The sequence below is a fragment of the Dufourea novaeangliae genome, unplaced genomic scaffold (genome assembly GCF_001272555.1).
Source record: "Dufourea novaeangliae isolate 0120121106 unplaced genomic scaffold, ASM127255v1 scaffold101, whole genome shotgun sequence".
In the NCBI taxonomy this organism is placed as follows: Eukaryota; Metazoa; Arthropoda; class Insecta; order Hymenoptera; family Halictidae; genus Dufourea; species Dufourea novaeangliae.
Genome location: NW_015373989.1, coordinates 4,063,424 through 4,084,339, shown reverse-complemented (window position 1 = coordinate 4,084,339; position 20,916 = coordinate 4,063,424). Strand labels below are relative to the sequence as shown.

The 20,916-nt window shown below is 48.5% G+C and overlaps 1 protein-coding gene across 1 annotated transcript; it reads left to right on the top strand.

The window, feature by feature from the left end:
• Positions 1 to 2,421: 2,421 nt before the first annotated feature.
• LOC107187738 (netrin receptor UNC5C-like) lies at positions 2,422 to 13,917 on the top strand. Its single transcript, XM_015575900.1, has 13 exons — positions 2,422 to 2,482; positions 4,506 to 4,720; positions 5,477 to 5,690; positions 9,169 to 9,507; positions 10,452 to 10,619; positions 10,851 to 11,015; positions 11,604 to 11,639; positions 11,711 to 11,981; positions 12,056 to 12,204; positions 12,280 to 13,010; positions 13,111 to 13,499; positions 13,566 to 13,667; positions 13,746 to 13,917. The coding sequence occupies exons 1-13, from the start codon at positions 2,422 to 2,424 to the stop codon at positions 13,915 to 13,917; spliced, it is 3,012 nt and encodes a 1,003-aa protein (XP_015431386.1).
• The last annotated feature ends 6,999 nt before the right edge of the window (positions 13,918 to 20,916 follow it).

Sequence of the window (20,916 nt, the reverse complement as noted above, 5' to 3'; positions counted from 1 at the left end):
AACCCTAGTCAGGGTCAAATATCCAATCCCAACAATCTCGTCCGATCGATCATCAATTCACTTCAGTGAAATGGATACGTTCGCGTCAGACAGGCCGATCGTGACACACCGTCGAAGTGTCGAGGAAGGTTAATCCGGCGCACAAGACGAAACGGAAACAGATCCATCCCCCCCGTCCATGGATTGCGATTCATTTACACCGTGCCAGGTGTCGGTTTCTTAGACGCGTAACCAACCGATTCGGAAGCTAGTTTACCGTTACACCCTAGCCACGATCGAAAACATCGGCCGTGGACAGGTCTAACCTCGTTCCCGTGGTTGGATCCGATTTCACGTTCGAGCGGATCGACGGCGGTGATCGACCGTCGGAAATCCCATCCGTTCCCGCGAGGATCCTCTTCGACGAACGGGTCTCTCCTTCCTTCTGGGTTGCGTGCAACCCGACCGTTCCCCTCGAATGATATTCATTCGATCCTACGACGGACTGCCCAGCTGCCAGACGAGGCACGAGGTAACAATGACCCCCGGCGGGCGAACGGGTTGCGTTATTCGTCGAACCAGGGAACAGGAAATTGGAATCTCGAGACGCGAGTGTGTCAAGGTCGTGTCTTAATTCATACAGATTTTAATGGAAGATGGTGGAGTGCGTCGTTCCGTAGAGTTGGCGAAAGAAATTGCAAAAATAATAGGGATGAATTTTCAAATTACAGTGACCACAGATTCGTTCACGGGAGGCTGTTACCTTTATTTGATCAAACTTACGTACTGTATTGCAAATGTCATTTCAACACATAGAATAACTTATCTAAATCGTTATTTCAAAATTGTGAGACTGATACATATGTTGCATCTAATTATTTTAAAGTCGAAAATCTTGATATTAAGCAGAAACCATTTTTTATTTATTTTTGGTAGGAATACTTGAATTTCTCAACTGATAATGTGGAAATCTACTTCACCTCAGTGAAACTACGGATCCTCGGTGACAAAAATTAGATATTAACAGGCGACAGAATCTCACGTACATAAACGACGTGTACGAAGACTTCCGTGAGTAACTGTACGCGCAAGAACAGATTGATTTTCGGGGTGTAAATCTCTAAACGATGTGTATTAATCAGTCTCGAACCCACGGGAACTTCTAATCAATCACTCACGGTCCTTCAATCACAATACCGCGCAGCATCTCTTCACCACTCTGCCCACCCCATAAAAATACAGATGACACCCCCACCAGTCCTAATCGTCGCCTCCATATACCATACTACACTTTCATTTCCTTCATCCCGATAATCCAATCCCGTCGAAGTTCCCGCGGCAAAGTCCATTACAAGAATAACAAACTTTCGAGCAAACGCGATCAAAGCTCGAACAAACAGGGGGGGGGGGGTCGTGCAGAAATCGTCCCAAACAGTCATCATCCCCCTTCTCTCTCACATCGTTCGCTGGAACGTTGCCGCGGTTTTATCGCTCCCTACCCCGCCCCTAGGCGAAATAACTCGTAAATATGACAATCGAGTGGAAGTAGCGCGGGCGTAACGGCGCAAACCAGAGGAACGGAGCCACGCGTCCGCGATCTTCCTGTCCCGGAAGGAGGATCGGCATTCGCGGAAGAAGGCGCAGCCTCCGGCGGGCACCAGGGGGCCTAGCACCACCACCACCGAAGCATCTCCACCACCCCGCCGTCCAGCATCGCCGCCACCACTACCACCACCACCACCCCCGACGACAAGGGGATGAAGAAGAGCGACGATATCGAAGTGAGACGTGTATATATGTATATATAGAGGTGCGCGCACGTCGGCAAGTTCAGTCGTCGACCGCGTGCCGAGCCGCGAGCATCGTGCAGGCAACCCTCGAACTGCACCCGGTTCTCTTCCCCCCTCACCCCCAAAACATTCGCTTTCCTTCCCTTGCATTTTTGCGATCGCGCGCTGATTCGCCAGCCATCCGCCGGTCACGTGTAGTAGTCCGTCCTCTCATCATCGCCAGCCGGGGTTGCACGCTCGAACGGAAGTGCAACCGACCAAGTGCGAGCCAACCCCTGGCTCCTCTATTCTTTCGTTCTTTTTTTAGAACTGGGATTAATTAATGGTACTGGTGTCTTCTATTCGATCACGTTGGTAGAGAAAACGCGTGGCTGGAAGGGGTGCTTTTTGTTTAGAGTACAGTGGGTACTCGATGGGGAACGATTGCACCTGTCTGGGATGGACGATGGATCGCGGTCGATCGAATCGTGGAGAGTTATGCTGATTCGTAGAGGATAGGATTCGTTACACGGACGGTGACACGTGTTATGACACTTGGGATTCCGAGAGAAACGTGGATCGTTGATTTTTTTCACAGTCTTGCCCTTTTTTTCTTTTTCTTGTTTTCATTTGGCCATGGTGGTGGTTGTTACGTAGGACGCAGTGAGATGTGATGGAGATGAAGACCAGCATACTGCTTCTGGCCCTTCTTCGGCTCGCCAGCGCGCTCGAAAGTAAGGATCGTTTTATACGTAGATCCCCCTTGGTTTACCATTCAGCACTACGATTGTTGCAACTCTCGTATCGAAAGTAAATAATACATACATTATCTTTAACATTTTCTTATACACTTAAATACGAACGGAACGCTTCAAAAGATTAATCTCTCAAACATTGTTTTTTGCGATACACAAAATAGCAATTATTTGTTACAATAAAAAAATACGATAACCAAAGTCAAGGTATTCTAAGAAAAAAAAAGCATTATCTTAGATCTATACATCCCGAAAATCTTTACCCTCGCATCAACCCTTGGATATCAAAGACATTCGCGCCGACATCACGCTAAATCCCAACGGCATTGCGACTTCACGTGACGATCGAAGGGAAAGGGGACACACGAAAGTCTCATCCCCCGACAGAGATAAATTCCTGCCTGCGAATTTACCGCGACAGACGGATATGCCTCGAGAAGCCCGTGGCTCGAAAATCGTGACATGTTTTTCCTAGCGCGTGACAGCGGTGGTAATCGTCGTTCACCCAGTCCCCGACGGTTTACTGCTTTCGAGTCAAACAAGAGGGACGCGGTTCCCTTAGCCGTGCAGGGTAATAAAGTTCCTGCACGACTCTGCTTCACCGTGCCCGCGCGACAGGAGAAAGAGAGAAACGGATAGATAGAAGCGTACGGTCAGAGTACACCAAGTGTAAAGACTAAGAGATCTCCTAAGCGAGCGGATCCCGCTGACTGATACACGACGTAAAATCCCGTACGCATCGTTAAACCGGGCTTTACCGTTTCCATCGCGCGCCTCGACGACTAAATTTACCGCGGCCAGGCCCCGCCACGCCGTCCGCGCGCGCGCTACGGAACGTCCGATCGGCTTGTTAACGCGGTTACGATGATCGAGGAAACGAGCGCGCACGCGGTACCACGGATCTATCCTTGGCCGTGGCTCGTTTCGCTCGGTGAATTAACCCCCCTTGCTCTCTCTTTCTCTCGTTCTCCATGCGATGTATACACACAGACACACATCGTTTTACTCTTCCGTATGTACGCTGTGTCCAATCTTTATCGGATGTTCGCGGGGTAATAACTTAACGGGATAATGATCGAGCAAATTGGAACCGTTTTGGAGCTGAGGATGAACAGGGAAATGCGTGAAACGAGTGCCGTTTTGATACCCGATGGTGAACTCGAGCGTTCCGTTGGCGGAGGATTTGAACGCTTGGCGTAAACGCGGGAGGAAATTGCTGATTCGGGCGAAGATTGATGATGATTGGGGGAATAGTTAACGCGTTGACGGCGGATTCAATGTTCAGGAGGGATATCGGGGAAGTTCCGTCGAGATGAGTTGTTTGAGCTGCGATTCATCGCGATACGGTTTCGATATTTTTGGGATGATTTGATTTAATATACTGCGTGGCGTAATTGTAAAATCATCATAACAAGGGAGGACCAGAATTGGGCGACTTCGATTTTAACTGGGATTTTTAAGATGATAGTATATAGGTTCCTGAGGATTTATGTGAAATATTAGGTACAGACACTTGATAATTTTAAAGACACGAACAATTAAAGGTCTACGAATCTTCGATATATATTATGAATGTAATCGAAGACCACGTTAAAATCGAAGTCGGCCAGTTGGTGTTCTTTGCTTGTAGGATTTTCAATTCTTATGTATTGTCGTTAAAATAAAAACGATGCAAGTATACCAAGCTTGAAATCGTATTGAGAAATAATGATTATATTTCCTAGAAAATAGTGGTTATAAGGATTGACAATAAAATAATGGTTTTATAATTATGGCATGCATTGTATCTATTCCTTCAGGAAATAGTTACATAGTCGATTACATCCTTAATTGGTGTATCTTGATGGATTAATAAGGTAGCACGAGACACGTGAAATAAAGTTCAAACTGTCTCATGAAGGGGGTGCATAGTTCGGAATTAATTTAGGAAAGGGGGGCTAGTTAACACGAAAGTTTCTGTATCTGCGATCTGAAGTTGCGTGAACTCACCCTTTTGTTTCAGACACGAACGAGGAGGACGACACGGAGGAGGACGACGAGGAGAATTATCCGGTGGATGACTATGACTACGGTGACTATGAAACCGCGACTAGAACCAGCGACACCGATCTTATCGCTGGTGGCTCGTTGCCGATCTTCTTGGCGGAGCCTGTCGACACGTTCGTCGTCAAGGGGAAACCAGCTACCCTACACTGCCGCGCTGCACATGCTCTTGTGGTATGGAACACGCAATTTCGAGGATGCTAAAACTTTCCTCGCTATAGTAACCGAAAGCACTTATAGCTGTGAGTCATGAATAAAGAAGGATCTATTTGATTGATGGAGCAAGATCTATGAATAACTAACCCCACTCACCGTGTTTCACTTTAACCGTTTCGAAGATTAAAAGAGTGCTATCAAAAATACTTTACGCGCATTATTATCATAATTGAACGAACAGGGTAGAACAAATCTTCAATTTAAAACGTTAAAACTCTAGTTTATGTTATCCAGCTTTTTAATATCACGAACGGTCAAACTCTCCTCTATACACAAAATACTTCTAAATTCTTCTTCCATCATAGATACAGATATGCATGAAAACACTGTCGTCCCACGTTCCAAGATTCTCGACCCCAAATTACCCGGGGTTAGGATGCGCGCAACAACACTGGCGCGTTAAAGTCCATTTCACACCCGGTTTTTCGTTTCCCGCGTGTACAATGGGATCCGGCTAGTTGCGTCGAAAACCAGAAACAAAGCCCTCTTCATAGGGTTACTTCTCCGTGGAAACGGGGTATACAGAGCGTTGTTTCGGGCCGACCGTGCCGTTTCACGCGTTCGCAAAATAGGGTCTAACCGCCACGTCGTCGACACCCCCCAGCGTCATTTTCCACTCGAGGCCTTATTAACCACTCAAAGCTCCGCCTGACGCGGACACACGTCGGCCTCTTTACGCGTATAGCCGCGAATTACGGTCGCTCGGTGTTACAGGTGTATTTTCAGTGCAACGGTGACCAGGCGGAACGATCGCAGCACCAGGATTTCGTCGACCCTCGGACCGGAACGAGGGTCGTGGAGGTCGAATTGAACGTGACGAGGAACGAGGTCGAGGAGTACTTCGGCAGGGAGAGGTTCAAGTGCGAGTGCGTGGCATGGTCGGGACCAGGTCAGATCCGAGGGCAGCCAGCCACAGTTGAGGTCGCCTGTAAGTAGAGAACGCCACCCATCTCTCGACTACCATTTTCTTCTCTCTCTGTCTCTCCTATCTCTCAGTTTCTCTACTCCAGTACGTCGTCCCGTTTCCTTCCTCTCGCGTGGATCCTGCCAAAACCGTTTATCCATCGAACATTTCTTCTACTTCTCGTGAGATTCCGTGGATAAGGAAAATGTTCTTCTTCATTGGAGAAACGGAAGCCTGGAAAGTTGTTGCGGGAACATTTTTCGGGTGTATTAACATATATATAGCGGCATGAGTCAGGAGGGGAGTTTATGATCCTTGGGGGGAGCGAATAGCAGGGATGTTGAGTGTAAACGGATACTAAAGTGTTATCGATTCTGGGAATTTTTATGTTTTTTTCAATACCCGGTCAGTTAACAGAGAATATCACATGACAATTATTATCTTTACTTTAATTCTACATAATTAACCCTTAAATTTATGGTACTACCATTTAGCAAGAATTACAGTAAATCCTCGATGAGTGTTCGAAGGCTACTCAGCACTGGCAAGGAGAGGTCCCCAGATATTTTATTAAATTTCGAGAAATCATGCATTTAAGGGCGGTGAACATTAAATCGGTAACACGTTCTCCCTTAATCACTTTATTTCAACTTTTACTTCCAACGAACAGCGACATTAGTCCTACGGGCGGCTTTTTTCCCCGAAAAATTGAAAGTCTGGCCGCATTGTTCAGCGGGGTTTCGTTAAACCAATTCGCAGGTTACCATTCCCAATTTGCACGACGGCGATACGCGTTTGCTTCCGTGGGTCGAAAAAAAAAAAAAAAAACTCGAACAATACCCGGTCGGAGGGAGACGAACCGGGGCTCTCTGTATTCACAGGTGTTTGCCTTGCAATAGAATATCGATTAGATTTTCGGCTCGGTTCACGCGTCACGAAATATCGGATGAAAACAAACGGGTTGCGGCCGCCACACCCGGGGCCCGGTTAACCCTCGCCGACAGCGAGCTTACGAGAGTGAATTTCGCGTTCCGGTGTCTCGGAAACCCCTGTTCCGGGAGTCAGCTCCGGCTAATCGGGTTAATGAAGTTACGTTTTATGACCGATTCCAGGTGTCGGTCGCTCCGGGTCGTTTTCTCCCTCCCTTTGCGATCTCTACCGCTACTGTTCACCCCCGTTTCACGCCCCGCGGGCACGAATACGCTACAATTACTGCGTCCAACGTCGATCCACCCTCCTGGAACCGTTTATACCGAATCAAAATTATGGAAACTATCGACCCTCCCAGTTCTGTTTAATTACCCCTGTTCCCTCCTTCGAATTCAAATTCAGGTGGCGAGGGAGAGACCCAAGAACCCCTTCGTTCTTGGTCATCTTGCACGTTAACGGAATTGTTCCTGGAATCGCCCGCACAGGAAATGGGATACTCTATCGTTGAAATGTTACCCACATATTCATTGGAACCCGTTAAAGCCCTTGGATTCGATACTTCATGTCAATAGGAAAAACGTGGAGTTCATTTCCTGGAATACAGGGTGTCCTACATAACGTGGTCACCTTCAATATCTCACTCATTTTTTAAGATACACATAAATGTGAGGTCATATTTTTCGAATTTTCTAGGTCATCCGTGTTTTTTTTGAACGGGATTGCATATTTTCATCATCGTGGCGTAATAGTTGAGGTCAAGACCAATGTAATGACCTATAGTCGTGTCACTTTCATTTCACCTTTACTACGAAAAATCCACAAATGTAAGGAAGTATATATAAATAATAAAGCAACTGTGACACAGTGATTATTACAAAAATGTGTCGAAGTTGGATATCATTTTGAGCATTTGTTAAAATAATTTTTCTACAAATCAAAAGTAGAGATATTTAAGGTGTTCACGTTAAGTGGGTTACCCTCTATAAGATTTTTAAATTCATATCCGTCACGTCGTGGAATCGGCGCCACTCGTCGAACTTTCTGTTTGCGCCGTCTGCGAGTCATTCGAACCGCGAAAAGGACTCTGTGGATCGCGCTCGGCGAACGGAAGTGAATTGTTTTCGCTCCGGGGCGTCCGCGGTGGGAGTCGGGGACCGCGTTCGCGCGCGTCGAAAGAGCAATTTTCATTCAGACGCGTCGCCGCACGGCGGGCAAACACGCGGGGCAAACAGGAAGCAGAATTAAATCCGTATTTACGCGCAAACAGGAAACGGACGTGCTTTCGAAATTGAATACGCGGTATCGATCGTCACGCGGTGTCTCTAATCGCGGGACCATTGTCGTCGAAACAGTTGTATCGCGTGGACGCAGACGATCCTCTTCAGAAGAACCGTAGAAACGCATCAAATTAATCTTCACTACTAAATGGCCGTCGGAGCCGATGAAAATTCCTGAAGACCGTTAACGAAACCGCCGAGAAATGAGATAGCTACTGTCTTGGAGCATTATACCAAAATTATCTTGCAAGAAATTAAAAAATTGAGAATGCAGAATTAAATTTTTCAGACAAAACTTCCTGCCCGGAAGAATTAAGATTGAGGTTTAAATGTGAGCTAGCACTTTTACTTCACGACACAGTTCAACGTGTCTAAAACATGTTTGCTTTATGATATGCAATTAAAATAAGCTTCTTTTTCTCTCGAGTCGTAGCTTCACCACTATTCTCTATATATTTTCAATTACACCATATTTAGACCGTAGTTTCTATTCGGACCATCTTCTCTACGGACATGCACACGAACAGGCTTATTCTTTCCACATTGACGCACGAAGAAAACAAATGACGATTAGTTCCAGCGATGAAACACTTCCTAGAACTCGTATAATGAGACTTTTTTCTCAACTAATAACACCGTATTAACCATACGACTTGTGAGTACAGTCGGCCACGGTGTGGTTAACGGTGCAGCTTTAATTAGATGTAATGACTCAGCTAGAAAATCCCTGGGAACAAGGATGCGTCGATTCCCAGCACGGAAACGCTAATCAGTTATATTTCAATAAACCATTCGCGCGTGGCTAATCGTTTCCCGTTCTCCATTCACGTCGGTATTAAAAAAAAAAAAAAGGCAGTCGGTGTGATATCGGCTCGAGAGTGCAGTCTAGACCGAGGGCAAGAATGTAGCCGGTGCATCGATGGTGGCCTGGTGCATTGCTCTTCACGAACGATATAAAAGCGGGGTATTTTTGCCGGGGTATACACGACGTACACCCGAGTAATATACCATAGCCAGTCGCGAACCGGACGAATAGCCGCCCTCGTGGCCGCGGATCGAGAAAATCTTTTTCTGGCGTTCCCCTGCCAGGCAACGTGGTCGTTCGAGCGAGGCATATAGAGACGCGGCCCTATGAAAGCGCCCTTGCATTTGTACACGCGCCCTAATATCGCTGAGTGCCCTATCTCCCTCACCGTCATTTCTCTCCCATCCCTCTTCTATCCTGTCGACCCCGTGGTTCTGGGGAATATTAAAAAAAAAAAAAAAAGAGAATTAAAATGAAAATCGCGACACAGACCTGAAGAAGCACTTCCTGTCGCCGCCGTATTCGTTGTCGGTCGAGGCGGGTCGGAACGCTGAGCTGCGATGCTCGCCGCCCATGGGAATCCCACAGCCGAAAGTCTACTGGCTGAAGAATGGCTCGCCCCTGGAGACGATCACCACCTCGACGACACCTTCCCCCGTCCAAGGTGGCATACCGAACGATCTGTCGTTCGCCGGGAACTTCCTGCAAACCGTTGAAGGACACCTGATACTCGGCGAGGCCGAGCTCAGGCACCAAGGGAATTACTCCTGCGTCGCCGAGAACATCGCTGCGAGGCGGGTCAGTGAACCGGCGGTGCTGACGGTTTACGGTGAGACCCTCTTGCCAATTCCGTGGGACCGGCCACCGCCGCGCATGAATATTGCAGAAGGTCGTGTGTGATCGCTTAGTAGTAATTAGAAACGGTAATCGCGGCGGTCGCCGATAATTACCTGTGGTGTGTGTGTGTGTATTAGTCTGATCGCGAGGATGCTGCATCGAATTGGAGGTTCAGCCATTTGTTTAACGAGGGAATTTGGAATATTTGGGTCTTACAAGGAGGCTCGGGAGATTGTAACCTGTGCGATCATTGTTCAGTTTTTTTCCCGCATCGTGGTTCGATGTAAGAGGGCAATAAAGTCGAGGATTGATTCCCTTATTTGAAACTAAACGTTCGAATTAAAATGAACTTGTGGAGTTAGAAAGGATACGAATGAATCTGAAAATTATTCGGGAGGAAGCCCTCCGTTTTGTTATAGTCGAGATGACGTGCGACCCCTTGAGAATATTTCAAAATGTTCCTAGATTACGTACCTACTCTACCGTTCGGAAGTATTAGGGCACTTTGTCTGTATGATGACAGTGGGTCACGTTTATTGCTAGACGTATGTATACTGTGGATTTTTAATCCAGTTTAATACGTTTTATGTGGTATTATGAACATAGTAAAGTCTCCAGTGCAGAATCCAATATTCTGTCCCATTTCAATTTTCAGAATTTTGTAGAGTAGAGTGTCTAAGTATTTGAAATTGTGAATTAGCATAAACTTTTGCAGTCTAATTATCATAGTAGATTTACCGTACATTCGATAAGTAATCTAATACTTCAGCACGTGAGTACATAACAATCTCGCGAATTGCTGAAGCATTTCTCCGATCGATTCGATTTCTGCCCGGTCATCGACTACCAAATACACAATTACACCGGGTTCTTCGCTAGACGAGGATCTCTCCTTCTCCAATAACAATTCCCCCTCTATTTCGGACTCGTTCCCAGTGAACGGCGGGTGGTCTTCCTGGTCCGGATGGTCGGACTGCAGCGTCCGTTGCGGCCGAGGTGTACAAAAGAGGACACGGGCTTGCACGAACCCGGTGCCCATCAACGGAGGGCAGAGCTGTCCCGGGCCGGCCACTCAAAGGGTCGAATGCAATCCTTCCTGTCCTGGTAAGCGATTTAATTATAAAATTAACAATGGCCGGTCAAACGGTTCCTAACTTCAAGCCGGATCTAAATCCACTTCCCCTGTAACGCTTACGATCCCCGTACAAAGACTAAGGATCCCCCGAAAACAGCTACGGCACCCAGATGCAACCGAACGTCTCTTATCGCAGGGGCCAGTCGAATCTGATAACCGAGATTTAATCATGATTTTCAAGTTCACCACGTTGCTTTCAGCGGTCGACGGCAGATGGTCAAGCTGGTCCTCGTGGTCCGCATGCGGTCCCGATTGTTCCAGAGCGAGGAGGAGATCCTGCAACGACCCCCCGGCGAGCAATGGTGGTCGTCCCTGTCAGGGCAAGGACGTCATCGTCGAGTCTTGTTCCGCGGATCGATGTAATGGTGAGCTCCAACTGTGGGTTCTCAGTGTTTTATTTTCGTTCCTTTCTTGTTTCTTTCTTCTTCTATTTTTTTCTCTCTCTCTCTCTCTCTCTCTCTTGTATTCGTTCCCGGTGACTCGGCCCGGCGGCGGACAATTTATTACGAGCGAACGGGCTCCTCTTCTCTCTCGCGTCGCGTTCGATGAGCGTTGCATGCGCGCCGACGGGGACGATACGATTTAAATTAATAATGACTCGCAGAAAGATGCCCCCCCCCCACACTCCATCCCGTTGATCTTTTATTTGCGCCGCGACTTTAACCTTCTTGCAAGGCTGCACCGTAATCGTCTTCGATTAACCGGTCGTTGGAGGCCTCGAATACCTCCATTGTCACTCTTAAATCATGACATGCCCCTTTGTGGTCGTGTCGAATTTTCGGGGAGTAAATCGTTGGCCCCGTAACCGGAAAGATTAACGATGCACACGGAGGAGCACGTTCCCTCGGCGCACGTTCCGCTTGTTAACGCGATAAAGTAACCATGTGTTTCGGAGACGGTGTGTCGTCCGGTCCCGTGCAGTAACATTTCTTACCCTGTATTATCGCACGCAGCCCTCGGACAAGACGGCCCACGAGTCTTCAAGGAAGGTAAATGCATCGGAATTCCTCCGTCCCGTTTGTAGAACGTGTCCCGTTTTGAAATCGTGTTTGTACCGCAGCAGCTCGATCGATCGATCATAGAAACATACTCGCCCTCTGGATCACACTGAGCCTTGCTGTGATCATTCTGGCGTTGACAACCATCTTCTTCGTTCGACTGATGCGTCGGAAAGAGAGAATGGAACCACTGTACGGCGTCGCGAGATTAGACTTCCGGCGACCCGGTGACCTGACAAAGTCGGTCGTCTCGAAGAACAACCGGTCGGTTCTGTCTGTCGATAGACGTCTCGAGCAGGTGATAGACGAGTCGAACGCGGCCAGAATGCCTAGGTAAACGACTTACGAGGATATAGAGCCCCGATCGATCTTTGTCGCCCGTTAAAAGTCCCTTTAACGATACGCAGGTCTTGCTCGGAGCACCATTACGACGTGCCTCAGCTATCTTTGCCCTCTACCACCAGGCCGTCACCGAGTTCATCCGTGACCAGGTCTTCCTGTAGGAACTCCCAGCGTGGTCGAGGATTGTCCGACAACGAGGAAGGTCGATCGTCCCGTAAGGAATAATTGTCAACGCGTTGAATCTACCGAACAAGGTAGAAGCGTCTCTTTGGTAATGTTTGGCCTCTAGGTTCAACGTGTCACGCGAACGCTGAGAGCACCAATGAAGACGACGACGATCACGACGAGGACGATTTACTAGATGATGATAAAAGTCAAGGAGATTCGGGTGGTTTCATCGTTAGAGCGATAGTAGACGAGCAAGGTTCCCTGTTGGTGGTTCCTGAGGTTGGAGTCTCCATGTCTGTCCCAGAAGGAGCAGTTCCCCGAGGTCGTCGACACAGTTTACACTTAGCTGTTCTTGGAGACGACTATCTTAGGCCAGGTCTTCCGCCTGGTCTGACTTTGTTGTCAGCTGTGGTAGCCTGCGGGCCGAGTGACGTCGACCTGGTGAAGCCCGTGATTCTTCAGTTCGAGCACTGCGCTGAACTCAGGACAGATAATTGGGAGCTGAGCCTCTGGTCCACGGACCTCGACCTGGAGACACGGTCCAGTAACTCCACGAACTCGTCCACAAGCTCGAACGTTACGTCCACGATGATGTGGCGGAAGATCCTGACGCTGGGCGGAGAACCGATCAATCTTCCCGGACAACCTTTCGCACAGCTTGATCACACCGGGGTGTTCTTGGTCACCGAGACGCCCAGCGCCTACGCAGTAGCTGGTGAGAACTCTTCTGTCGCTCCTGGACTGGCGGTGAAGAGGATCTGCGTGGCTGTCTTCTTGTCGCGAGAGAGAGATCACGTCAGGTGTCATCTGATCGAAGACACAAAAGCTGCGTTCAAGCTTCTGGTGGATCGGGTGAGTGATTCAATTTTCCGCGGACTTTGGAGTTTGTTAATCCGATCGATACAGTAATACTACGTTTGACGACGTTCCATGATCGTTTTAATCCATCTAGGAACGTCGTCTGGGCGGAACTCGCGTGGACAACGGAACCCTAGGCTTCAGAGCAGGCGGATCGCCTCTTCGTATCGAACTAGAGGATAGAGAAAGTGGATTCGTAGAACGCCAAGAGGTTCCCCATCGTCGAATCTGGTCGTCGACGAGAACCAGTATAAAGCGATCCTTCAGGATCGAGAAAACCGTTGGCGAGATGAGACTGAGTTTCGAGCTACGCGCTAGCCAATGCGGTTTCGATGAGCACGCATTGTTCCTGAGGATCGACCTCGATTTCATGAAAAGAAACGGGTCCAGCGGGAAGAGATCTACCAAAACAGAGTCGTCGATCGTGTTACGCGGGAAGAACTCCAACAGGTCGACGGAATCTGTCGTTCCGAGACCATTCAGGTACCTCATATCCCCCCGTTCGATCAGATTTCACTGTATGTTGCTCATACGAAGATTTTGTTCAAGATTCTCGAAAACGCTGAGGAAACAGCTCTGCCAGTGTCTCGATCCGCCAAGCGCTCGGGGCAATGATTGGAGAATGTTAGCACAAAGGCTGCAAGTAGACCGGTCAGTTATCGTCAGCGATCTTGGTCCCAGACAAAAGAGGAGTACGTGACTAAAATATCCGTCACGATTCCATTTCAGATACGTCGATTACTTCGCGACGAAAGCGAGCCCCACGGAGCACATCCTGGACCTCTGGGAGGCGAAACATCAGGAGGCCACTGCCCTCGCGGACCTCCTGAACCACTTAAGACTGATGGGACGCGTCGACGCTGCCAATGTTCTCGAAAGTCGCCTCGGACCGTGGATCTGAGGCGTCGGACCACACTGCCTACCAACTAGCCGGTCCGTCGTTTATAATTTTACAAAGTTTTGTAAATAACAAGATAAGAAAACCGTGCATAACACAAAAACATCCAGAAACAAGTCGATGTAGAACCACGTTGTATAGAAACAACAGTCGTGTTTGTACATAAAGCTCGTTTATAGCAAACATCTGTGTCGTTCTCTCGAACCTTTCACTACTAACCCGAAGATACAGAAAGAATGGTAACAATTAATACCTGTAACGAGCACCCTTCCACGTCCTAAATGACCGCATGGTGCCCATTGAATCTTCGATTTCCTCGAATTCCCACGAAAGCCCATTAACAGTACCGATTCCGGGGGAACAATCACCGTTGTCTTTCGAACACCCCATCCCCGTGATCCCCTCGATGAAAGCACGATAATCGCGGGCGTAAACCCTTCGCAGAATCCCAGGCGTCGAGTTCTCTCGTCCATTCGTGATCCCTGACCACAATGCTGCTGTCCTACCGACAGGAAGATCGGAAGTAGCGAATGACGTTAGTCGGGCAATTTGCACCTGAATGCCTGGACCGCGCGTTCCTAGATCCTCTAGAAAGGGGAAGGAGAGGACGAAGGGATGCAGCCGCGGAGTATATTTAGGCGGCCATTTGACCAGCATTCGGACACATGGTATCGCGGCGCTAGCATTTCAGGTGGGCTTCTCTAGGTATCGCGCGTCCAAGAGCAAGGATGCGTGGGATGCTCGAAACAATGGGCATTATCCGGCCGAACGAGGGGGTGAGGGTCCTGGGATTCTGGCATGGCTCGAGGAGGCCTATAGCTATGCGAGGATGCCAGCCATCATATAGGTATGCGTGTGTATCCCTTTGCCTACCCTCGATGTTGCCTACCCTCCGCCACCCCTTCCTCTCTTCCAAGCATCTAGGGGTTGGAGGATCGGGGGGAGGGATATAGCATTTAATCACAGGAGGCCGCTGGTGGTAATTCCCGTCGGACAATGGCTGTTGACCTGCGTCACTGGGGACGCGGCGTAGCGCCGGTCACCCCTTTCACGCTAATACCCGTGAACTCGTTTTCTCTTTGTCGGTCACCCGCCGTCCGGATACGCTTCTATCTTCTTTCTGTAGGCATTCGCCGAAAACTGCTGGACCTGATCGAGGAAGAGGGAGTGCGATCGATCGCACGAAATACCGTGATGCCTGAGCCTTGCTCTCGCCAATGGGATCGACCTAGATTTCGAGGGGGAATGAGTCGCTCGGGATAGCTAATGGGGTCTTCGGGTGGAATTGGGGATTTGTCGGTGATTACTGATTAACAGCTTTTGTTTAGAAGACTAGAAAGACCAGCGTGGATTTTTGTAGAACTTCTAATTGATTCATACTACAACACTGTTCTCTATACATTAATGGTAGATCGATAGGTTCAGTAAGAGTTACACATTCCTGCGGAGTATGGTTCTCGAAAATATTCCAGCAAAGTCTAGTCTAGCCTTAGCATCCTTGTACAGTAAAAAATCGGTAAGTGTTCGGAGGCTTCTCGGTATTTGATTGTTCAAACGTCATCCCCATCATTGAGCGCTAGAATCGTCCCACAAGACCCCCTCATATATGATTTACTGTACGTATATCTCTTTATACTCAACACTGGCAGTTTTCTACTTGTCTGGCCACAGACGGCTCTATTCTACTTATTCGACCGACAGTTTACTCAACGTTCGCGGAACAGCGAAATCTCGACAAAAAGAAGGGTAAAACAATGGCCTCAGATTCACGGGGGTTTGGCACGGACAGGTTCTGGACATAGCGAGCGCGAGCGCGTGCAATGTGCCTCGTCCTTGCCGCGTCGAGGCAATTTTATCTACGACGTTGGGCGCGAAAACGTACTCGCCAAGTATCCGGTTGTACATCCGGCGTTCGCCCGACCCCCCCGAAAGGGGTTGAAGGAGGTACCGCCGCGAGCCGGTGGTAAACCAGCGGAGCGTCGGTGGGTTCCCAGCTCTGTTATCGGGCCGCCACGGCCGGTCGGGAGGGTTAGAGCACGGGCATTTAAAATGCAGATTAGAGAGCTGGCGGCCGAGGAAGCGAAAGCAAACGCAGACGTAAACGTAAGAGCGTTGGGTGGCAAGTGTTTTATTGGGGCCGGCTTCCGTTTTCTCGTTCCCTCCCCCCGCAACAGCCGGCAGCTGCCGCCGCGCCACGATGCCACCGGGAAGATAATGTCAGCCACGAGCTTCGCCGGTCCGCTAATTTATTGATCCCTGATTTATTTGACGGCTGCGCCCCGTCACGGCCTTAATTGCCCCGCGACGGCTTCGATGGACTTTAATAGGACACGAGAATGTAATTGGAGACCGGTGAGTTTTCTCGAGGGCAGGGTGAAGTCGAAACGGTCGATTCTTTCGTTGTGCTCGAAATAGGATACTCGAAGTGATGCAATACAACGCTCGATTAACGATCGAAACGTGGCGATCGTGTAAAAGGAGTTTCTAGGGCTTCTGACTGATAATTTTGGAATAGATAAGAATGTAGAATAGTAAAAACAAGTTTGATTGATTTTCTTGTTTATCCTTTGAGGGGTAATAGTGTCCTTGATCCGTTCGCCTGTCATTCTCTCACGGTATTAATTCCGTGGCAAGATTCCGTTGAATTGCAGTAGGGCACGGGACCATTCATTGGGGACGATTGAGTTCACGCGGAGGGATTATGACTTAGGGGACCGTCGGGGCAATCTCGTATACTTTTGTGCGACGAAAGAATAACAGGACAGTGATCAAAACAATTTTGTGGGTGACTCACCGGAACGACGACTCGCGTCTAATTGAGTGCTCAATGGCCACGACCCGCGGGTAATCACGATCATGAATTGGCAATCTAAATTATTCCTCCTTGTTACTCCGTCCCGGACAAATCCCTCGAATTATTGACGAACGATTAATAATCTCCGTGTTCGGCTCGGGGGCTGGATCGTCGGTTGAAATTGATTCGCCTCTCGGTTCCGCCCTTATTCCGTAGATACGACGCCCGTCGTGAGCTCATTTAAAATATTACCGGTCGATCCGCCGCGGCAGGAAAGTAAGCGAGTTCGGAAATCCGACGTTGGAAACTTGTCGGAGTTTACCCGGCCAATCGGCGGCACTGCCGAAGGGGGAAAGGGTGGGATCGGAGAGATCCTTTCGCGACTTATCGAAGCCGAAGATCAAAGCGCGCGGGCGCCCAGTAACTCGAGGCAAACCGTCGTGATTCCGAGGTAAACCAAGAAGATCCAGTCTAACTCGAGAGACCAGACCATCGGAGCTGTGTAAACGCAAGGACCCAGCAGGTGGCAGGTGGTGGCGTTAAGCCGGCTCCAGAACTTGTCGATTTACCCACGGTGTAACGAGCTTAAAACACGATTCGCTTCACCCCCACCCCCTCCCCACACTCCTACCCCCTGTTCCTCTGTGTGTACGCCGTCAACTGTCGTCCTCTCTGTCCTTTCCATCAACGTTCCCGTATATATCCGTCTCCTCTATTTCGTGTCGGAAGCCACGAGCGTTTGGCAGTTACATGAAATACGAGTGTGGAAGCTCACTGGATGCGCATTGTCCGGTCGCACCGTTTCAAGCGGAGCTAGTAACAATAGAGAGATAGAGATAGAGTGAACGGGCGCAAGGGTTGGTGGCGATGGCGATGGTGGGGCAAGGGTGACCTCGGCTCGATTGTCCTTTAATTTACGGGAATTGCAACCCCCAGCAGCCTCAGTTCGCGTCGCGCTACTGCCAACGCCGCAAGCACTCACCGTTCTCCATCCCTCACCATCCCCTGAAAACCCCTCTTTTCGTCCCCTGTCCACCGTCGCGCCCGAACGAGCCCCACTCTTCACGCGTCAAGCTCGTTGAGTGCTCGAACGCACGCCACGAGCTTAATTCGATCTCCATAATCGCTCGGGCTTTACATAATCGGCGAGTGCTAATACCGATTCCCGCTACAACCGATTCTCGCCATGGTCGCGCCGCGATTGAGCGGCACGGATTACACCTGCACGCCGATCGAGACACGGGCGCAGGTGCGCGCACACGACCAAGTGTCGACGGGAGTTGGAAGGGAGGGGGGTGATTCTGTGCACGGCGTTTGCGATACTGCCTTGCTTTTTGCGCGTACGCGACGGATTATCGGGGTAACGGTAATTAAATCCCGAAGGAATGTCCGATATATCGACGGGATTCTGTCTGTACTCTGTGGGTCTGTTCTTTCCTTGCTGCTGTCTGATGGTGGCTGTGCAGGAAAATACAGATTGGTCGCTTTGGTCGACAGAAATTTGTATCATTGATAATATTTGCGAAATTTAGCGTTGATGAATTTTCTCTTGAGAAATTACATTTATGGCTGTCGATAAGTAATAGACGTGCATAGACTGTCAAAGAAATCATATTAATAAAAAGTACAGATATTGTTACGGTCAATCTTAATCGAATGATATTGTTGACTTTTCATGTCGTCGCAAAAATATCCTAGTAATATGTCTGGGAGTCTGATTAACACGTTGACTATCACAGTGAAAAAGGTCGTACGTAGTCAGACAAACTTCATTTCGTTTTTAGGTCTTAAATATGGGTTTGTTTAATAGAGGCTATTGGTCTTGTTTGCAGTTCAATAACCCAGCCTCTTTACAATGTAACGTGTCACCCAAATCTAGATGACGTGGCAGTCAAAGTCTTAAGGCAATAACGAAAAACTGATGGCTTTCTTCAACCTCTCCAAAAAGAATTCCACCATTAACAAATACGCTCGGTCCGTTCATGGACCATTTATTGCAGACTTCTCTACCACCGCAGCAAGATCCGTAGTACCATCAAAGCCGCCGACACGTGTAACCCTTACCCCATTTAACTTTTCTTTCGCCGGCAGAAATCACCGCTTTATGAGTCACAGGGGAAACGGAGCGAAAGTAATGGGGATGCGATCGGTAGGTGCCATTTCGTGACTGCGATCCGGATGATCTCCGCGCGCCGCTGTCGGTACGATTTCTTTCGGGTATATATCCGACGATGGAAGAATTAGGAGCGGTAGAGTGCGGTCATGTGCGTAAGTGCAACCGAAAGATGCTCTCACGTGCCGGGGCTTCCAGCGTCGAACAATCGTTTTGCACCCTCGGCGCGAAACGGAAAATGTATCTCGCCTGACAAAGCTCAAACAAAGGGTGGGACACTCGCGTGAGGGTCACCCCTGTCATCTTCTGCCTCGCCACCCTGGGTCTCTCTCTCTCTCTCTCTCTTTCCTTCTCCCTTCCTCGTTCCTTTCTCCGTCCTTCGGTTTCCGCTCTCTCGCGTGACATTAGCACGACAAATAGTCGTTCTCGAACTGTCAAAGGATTAACGTCGTAGCTTCATCTTCCGCTTTGGGGTCCGCCCGTCACGGAAGCAGAGCTCGTGATTTGATTTCGCGTATATAGAAATCTACCCTTTAGCTGTGAAATATAAACTCGTATGAAATGGAACGTTTGGAATTGATCACAGAAGTATTTTTATGCATAAGATCTAACTGCATAAGAGAAAAAGTGTTTGTTTTTATGCTTTAATGAATACTGCTTGTTATTCTCTCTTGTAGAGCGCATTGTCAAAGGATGATTGTAATCCCTCGATCTTCCCACATACATTTCGGGTCTTATAACGAGCAAAGTTTTCGGCTCGGTTTGCCAGCTAGCAGTTTACTCCCTCGAAACGAATTTGTACTCCGCCAGGCATACACACGTCTCACGGATACGTAGACCAATTAAGAAGTTGGAAAGAAATCCACTTCCATTAAGAACTCCGAGCACTTAATGAGCTACAATCGCCGTGGCTAGATCTGCAGGATTTATGGGATCATCTCGCGAGTAATCGCCCGGTTTTCCAGCTAATTTCCAGTGTGAAACTTCCTTCCAATATACACACACAATCTATCAGAATGTAAACTCCAACTTGTACGTACCCCACAATTATCTAACAAACCATTACAATATACAGTATATACAATTCCAGAAATTACGATGTTACATTAAAATTAATCTATAAGTTCGTTTACGCAGTAAACAATTCTCACTGATAAACGAACCAATAGGGAGCGCAATAAAGCGCGCGCGTGTTCGGGCAATAACGAGTAACTCGTCGATAATTGCACGGTAAGAACTCTGATGCCTGTTGTCTGGCTCTCGGGAACGTCAAAGGCGATTCGATTTTAATTGACACTAATTCCTGGACAGAATTCAATTTCGCGATTTAATTAACATCGGCCCACAGAGAGCGGGCGTCAAACACAGAGAACGGGGAGGTACGGCGATCGTACGGCAGCCAACGAACGCGTTTTAGTTTTCGGGCGTCATGGTTTTTCGCCAAACCGAGAACCGAGGAGACGAAGACAAATAACAAACGACGTCGAGCCGCAAGATTTCCCATCTACGGGTACCAGCGTCGCTCTGGACTTCCGGGCAAAGTAAATACCGTCGACCAGGCCCGGTCTCGCGGAAAAGACCAGCGAGAAAGCTCGTTAAAAACTTTCCAAAGCCAGATACTTCCCCGTGGCGAGCTACCAGGTGGGAGAAGGGAGTCTCGGTTACCGTTCGAGAGAACTCCGTTCGCCACCGTTCTAACCCCCCACCGAGCAACCAATGTCGTCTTTGCGCCGCGACAAGAAAGGCACGTTAAGCTTCTCCGCGGCCACGGGGATTACAGAACAGCGGCTGAATGTTTTACGACGTGTTACGATGGAGGTATCGCGTGACCAGCGTTTGCTCGCTTTCGCTTTGGAAGAATTATTTCCGGTTCGATGCCTCGGATGCTCTGGATTCTCCTTATGTTTCGCGAGAATAACAGAAACGGTACTTGTCTATGATTTTGTTGATGTATTTCTGATGAAAATGAAATTCAGTGTATTTACTATATTAGTGGGTTGAAAGAATTATTCCAGAGTCTAGAAATTTTAATACAGTGTCTATAGTAGCGATGTGGAAGTTGTGGCAATTGAAAAAATATTCTGATATTTCCAGA